The sequence below is a fragment of the Frankliniella occidentalis genome, unplaced genomic scaffold (assembly GCF_000697945.3).
Source record: "Frankliniella occidentalis isolate FOCC.00 unplaced genomic scaffold, Focc_3.1 Scaffold57, whole genome shotgun sequence".
In the NCBI taxonomy this organism is placed as follows: Eukaryota; Metazoa; Arthropoda; class Insecta; order Thysanoptera; family Thripidae; genus Frankliniella; species Frankliniella occidentalis.
The window spans coordinates 795,391-801,194 of NW_026267187.1; the positions used below are offsets into that span (position 1 = coordinate 795,391).

Below are 5,804 nucleotides of genomic sequence, written 5' to 3' on the forward strand. Positions count from 1 at the left end.
TTTAGTGGGAAAATAGAGAGAGAATGTATAAAGAACATTTGTTAAAACTGAATCGTAATTTTACGACGAAAGTGTGCTGTGTTAGTTTCATCAAGTACATTTTTTGTGCATTTTTTTCCGTGCACTCAAAAAGTTCGCTTGTTTATAGAATCCTCTGTTAAAATGTAAATCTTTAAAAAAATTAATGAATTTTTACGACTTTAGCGCTGCGAAAAAGCTGAAGAGGCACCGGATATGCCGTGTCACCACGAGGTCCATGGTTCCATCTGCCCCAAAACCTACATTTCAAGGAGACGTCAGTGGCCTTGAGGTAAGTGCCACTGTAAAAAAAAGTATTGTGATTTTACGAAATCGATACCTTAGACTAAAAGGCACGCAGCTCATCCGCGCGTTTCGAAGGGCACGCAGTTCAGCCGCCCGTTTCGAAAGACACGCAGTTCAGCCGCGCGTTTCGAAAGACACGCAGTTTACCGCTATAGAGATAGGAACTGCGTGTCTTTCGAAACGCGCGGCTGAACTGCGTGCCCTTCGAAACGCGCGGATGAGCTGCGTGCTTTTTAGTCTAAGGTATCGAAATGTTCTTGGTTGGTTTTATGGAACGTAAACTCCGTTTGTAACCAATTACGATACATCGTTACTTTACAAATTGATTTGTGAAATCCATAGCACTAAGTAAAGGGGAATTGAATTTGTGTTTCTTTTTTCAAATGTTATGACTTATGACCCAAAACTTTCCGTTCATTACGAATTCGATGCGTCCTTATACAAAAATGTCCTACCAGCAATATGCGGAATACACAATGTCCTCTCTGCAGAGCGTCCAAATAGACAATGTTCTATCTGCAAAACGCGGGTTTCGGGTTACCTCCAAAGAAATGCTTATTTCTCTGTATCCGCTCGTTCTACTTCACTCTTTACAGTCAATAATTGAACTTCGGACCTTTACGATTCTTTCCGTGTGCGCAGATTAACCTTGATGTCCTTCCACAAAGGTGAAGGGCTGCACCCAACCCCGTTTTGCAGATAGAGCATTGTGTACTCCGCACGCTTCAGATAGGACATAGTGTATTCCGCACGCTGCAAATAGGACATGGTTGTTAGAACGCATCGAGTTCACTGATGATATGACAAAAGCACGTAAGTCCACTTTAGCTAATTTTTCAGGAGAGCCAAAAGTGTGTCTAATTCTAGTCTGGCTGCTACAGTTTTAAAGCTAGATTGCTGTTTCCTTCACAGAATGTTTTGTTTAAGGATGCTTTACATTTCTGCGAAACATATGTAGCTCTATCTCAATTAGATCAGATTTTAGTGTGACTTATGTGTTTTGACACCCCCTTGTGGGTCTGCCAAAGGAACGTAAGTCCATGCATGAGCTGACAAAGGAACGTAAGTCCACTAGTGGGATCTGACAAAGGAACATAAGTCCAGGTGTAGCTTGACAAAGGAACACAAGTCCACCAACAAGATTTGACAGAGGAACATAAGTCCAGGTGTATAGCTTCACAAAAGGATGAGATATTTGTTATTTATCCAAGAGTCAACCTTGACATGTGATGCAACAAATTATGGATTCAGCACTTCTGCTTCAGATTCAGTGTAAATAAGTGAATTGCCATCATCGTCATCAGATGCAGTTTCCCTTCTCGTCCTGCGGGCTTGCCTTTGGTTGGTGACATCTGTAAACAAAATACAAAATTGTGTATTACGAAGCAGTCTTGTAAGCTGGAATCTTTGGCTGAGATTTGATGTATTTCTAACACAGACATCCAAATAATCAATATGGTACATTGAATTGTTATTTACCTGGCGCTGGCTGTACGACAGGAATCTCCACCCCCAGTTTTGAAAACATGCTCTTAACTTGTCTTGACATGGTATACCTATAGCATAAACAAACAAAAAAAGGGCAATATAACAAACTTGTGGGGCGGAAGGTTAAGTTTGAAACAAAGAGGAAAGGGCAAAAATCAGTTTGCAATAACAAATACTGAAGTAGATATTTCCACAGTAAAACAATCAGATGTTAAAGACGGACATCAATCAAAGGAAAGAAAAGGTTACAAACGTATGAGATCTTGCTGTCCAGCGCTAATCTGACAAATCAGACGTGTGCCAGTTCAAAAGAAACCAGGGAATTGCTACCTCGCTGTAGTCCTACTGAAATACTTAGCATGAAATACTTACCAAACGTCTTTGTTGTTCGGATAAAATAATGACGCGACCGAGGTCGATGAACTGATGGTCTGAAACCACCGAAAAGGCGGCAAGCGGCGTTGCCCTACCGTAGCAAGCTGTCAGCAGCAGCACTAACCAACAGCTACTAATTTCTCAGCGCGTTTCATTCTTTTCCGAAGACTAAGTTTGACGCCCATGTTCTTATACTACCATTCATATGAACTTTCAGTAGTTATTTAATTTTCATTCCATCAAAATAACTAAGTGTTGTCATTTCTCGAATTGATTTAGAAAGTTACATTTTGTGATAACTGGGTTATTCACGGTAGAGTGCAAAATTAGCCTTTCAAAATTTTTACAATTTTTTCGTGTATAATTTCCATTTTTCTGCTTTTAAGTGTCAGGGGCACACTTGCCGAACGACCGGAAAAGCCTCCGCAAAAACTACTCGGTGAAAGTATTGTTTTAGAAGTTTTAAAAATACGTAGTGCTCGAGAGGTTGGGTTGGCCGGGGAAGCTCCAAATATATTTCCTAAAATATCACTTTTGGGTCATCGGCCAACTGACAAGACGTGGCGCTATGGCACAGCAAGCAATAGAAAACATCGGCAACGAATTTTATTTTTATATGTATTGCTACTTTGGTTTGTAACCTGGTTGAGGTTAGAGGACGGCACTCTCGTTCACACATTATACGATGTATAGGCAATATTTTAGTGGGAAAATAGAGAGAGAATGTATAAAGAGGTAACAATACTACTTCCTTTAATTATCTGGACCAAAATAACGTTTTAATGTGCAATTTCATAAAACTTTCGACGAGCGTGATGATGGAGTTGACGTCAACTCCGTCACACCGTACACCAGATAAATCACTTTAATAACACAAAAGAGGGCAGAAAATCGGTAACACGGATGTTCTTTAGGTAGAATAGGTGATTCTACATCATTGTTAGCCTAAACACGTCCTGTTTACGGCTAGGTATTGAAAAAATATTTGTTAGAAGAGGTTGCCCACAAAAACATATGCTCTGAAACTGAACATATTTTGTGTGTTGAGAAGAACATGAGATGACGCAAACTCTCGATCTGGGCCAATTTGTTCCTCAAATTGGTCGATTTTCATGTTATTTTCATGAGTTTTGTTCTACATAACCCCTTTACCTGATAAATCTACACCTATTGTCAACTCCGTCACGCTGAGGTTTAGATTCGGGGACACGGTTTTCTTAGTTGTTTCAGGTAAACTGGAGAATGAAACACAATAACGATGTACACATCTTGTAGCTCGTCGATTTAATTATTGATTCCAACCGTTGTAAGTATTAAATACCTTCACAACGAAACCAAGGAAGGAAAATAAAGACGCCAGCTTGGGGCGGGGACCGTGAAGAAGTTGACATTTAGCTTACTTTAATTGAATTTTCTTTTAAATTTGAATAAAAACCTGTCGTTTTCGATCGGGATTATATAGGTGGGAGGTAAATACAGCCTTAGACATGTGAAGTTCCGAACATTTCATCCAGAAATATCGAATTTATCCTCGAAGACACGATTTTGCACTCTATCGTGGAATCACCCAACTATTAGCGAAAGGGTTCAATGACCCTGCCACCGCTACCTGTACTACTAGCAAAAATGTAGAGAAATGGAGAAAGTTCTTGGCAGGTATAGTAATCTTGTGATAGTTCTGTCTAATTTTAATAATTTTAAGAAGAATACCTAAGCAAGTTCTAAGTTTCATACAGCTTGTTGCAATGTAGTGCCGTAATGATTTTTCAATTATTTTTTTCAGATTTAAAGAACTAGTGTCAGAGACAGTGCCACCAGTAACCTCATGTCTTACTGCTTCTGATTCTTGTTAGTTTGCTTTAAATACAAATCAAAAATATGACGCGAAAGGATAAAATAATTACGATTGAATACAAATTTCCATTTGCTTACAGCTACTCAGGTGACTCCTGCCAAGTCTGAGCCACCATCTGATGCACAAGTCAGTCCCATTGTAGGTGGAGGCATTAAAAGGCGTCTAGCTTTTAAAAGAAAAGAGGAGAATAAATGCTACAATGTTCAAAATTTTGGAGACGAGGACGAAGATATGCTAAACTTTGAACCAGGCAGTAATAAGTGGGAATGCCAAGAAGACCTATTGGATACTAGGTAAACAACTTCCTTATATTATATCATACATAAAATCTGTGTTGCGATTTCACTCCTGATAGCTTCTTTCTACCAATTTCCTATTTCCTTAGTGACCATGAATTACCTGACCTAAATTCTACACTTGAGAGGATTAAAAGAGTGAAAAACTGGGGTGGACTTCGATTGCATACTTCAAAAGTGAGCTCTAAAATAAGAGGAGCAGAAAGGCGTGAGTTGCCTGGGCAGCCTTGTGACCAGTGTGAGGAGGTAGGCACATATGTTGGCTGTCAGCAAATGGAGAATAGAATGTAATTACATTTAACTATTATCTAATTTTATTTCAGTATTATGATGCTAATGGTTTTGGGACTGAAGTGAGAAATAAATGTCGAGGCATCGATGCACCCATCGAAGGGTACCAAGTCCAAAAGGTAGCTGTCCGATCAAAGTTTGTCCAAAAATCTACTATTATTTCTCAATTACAAAAAATTCACTTTTACAGGCTATTGGGATTTACATCTTGACGACTATAATACAGACAGGTACACTCAACATGACAAAAGTGATACTGATTAAGTACTTTCAAGTGTTTCAACCCTAAGATTGGTATTGTAATTTAATATGTGTAAAGTTTGTTTTTAATAAAAGTTAGGTGTCTTAGAAATGTATACTTTTGTAGTTCTCTCTTTCATTGTGTTCTTTTCTAAATGAGCAGAGAGCTTTGTCTTCATTTCATATTGTAACATTATCTCATTTGTTATTAGGTAAGAGCATGAAATTATTGACTTTAGAGATCAATTTATGGATTCCTTTATTCTTACTATTGCTAGTCTAATTGTGACCTGTTCGTTCATGTATGAAATGTTTTGCTGGATCTATTGCATGTCTTTGCTTATAACTTTAATTCATTTCTCTAGAATCTTTACACCCAGCATATTTCTGGTGTTCCCCATGAATGCAAGGGCACAAAGCATCTCTTTCTGAGGTAGATGACACTTTCATTATTAGGTTTCTATCTCTAACAGAAGCTGCAGCTGCTAACATTTATGAAAAATAAGAAATTTCAAGATATTGGTTGAATGCACAGCAGAAATTCACAGTGGAGGGCTTGCAGCTGTACAAATTCTTATTTAGTGCAAGAATGCACATACACTCGTCAAAACATTTAGCGGTCCACTTTTTTACGCGTGGATTAAATTATCTCCCCTAGCACCTAGAAAGTCGAGATTTGACATAGACATGCACCCGTGTGTGTACACTGTTATGGCTTAAATGGTGCTGCGCGCGGACCCTTTACTAGTGGTGCCTTTATAGTTCCCAATTTGGGACCTCTGGAGGTGAAAAACGTCTGCTCTGGGACCTTTAAAGGTCTTTTTGTGCACTGGAACCTTTGGAGGTCCCGCCGGTACCCCTGTTTGGTGCCTCCAAAGGTGCCCGAGCGCTGATCCCTGCTTCGACTGGTGCCTTCAGAGGTCCCATGTGGGACC

The 5,804-nt window shown here is 39.2% G+C and overlaps 1 protein-coding gene across 1 annotated transcript in view; it reads left to right on the forward strand.

The window, feature by feature from the left end:
- The window catches only part of LOC127749470 (N-lysine methyltransferase KMT5A-like), a 54,503-nt gene that overhangs the window by 18,643 nt on the left and 30,056 nt on the right, over positions 1 to 5,804 (forward strand). The window contains exon 2 of the mRNA XM_052267695.1: positions 205 to 310. Within this exon, the coding sequence (XP_052123655.1) occupies positions 205 to 310 (106 nt within the window). The remainder of the gene's footprint in view (positions 1 to 204; positions 311 to 5,804) is intronic.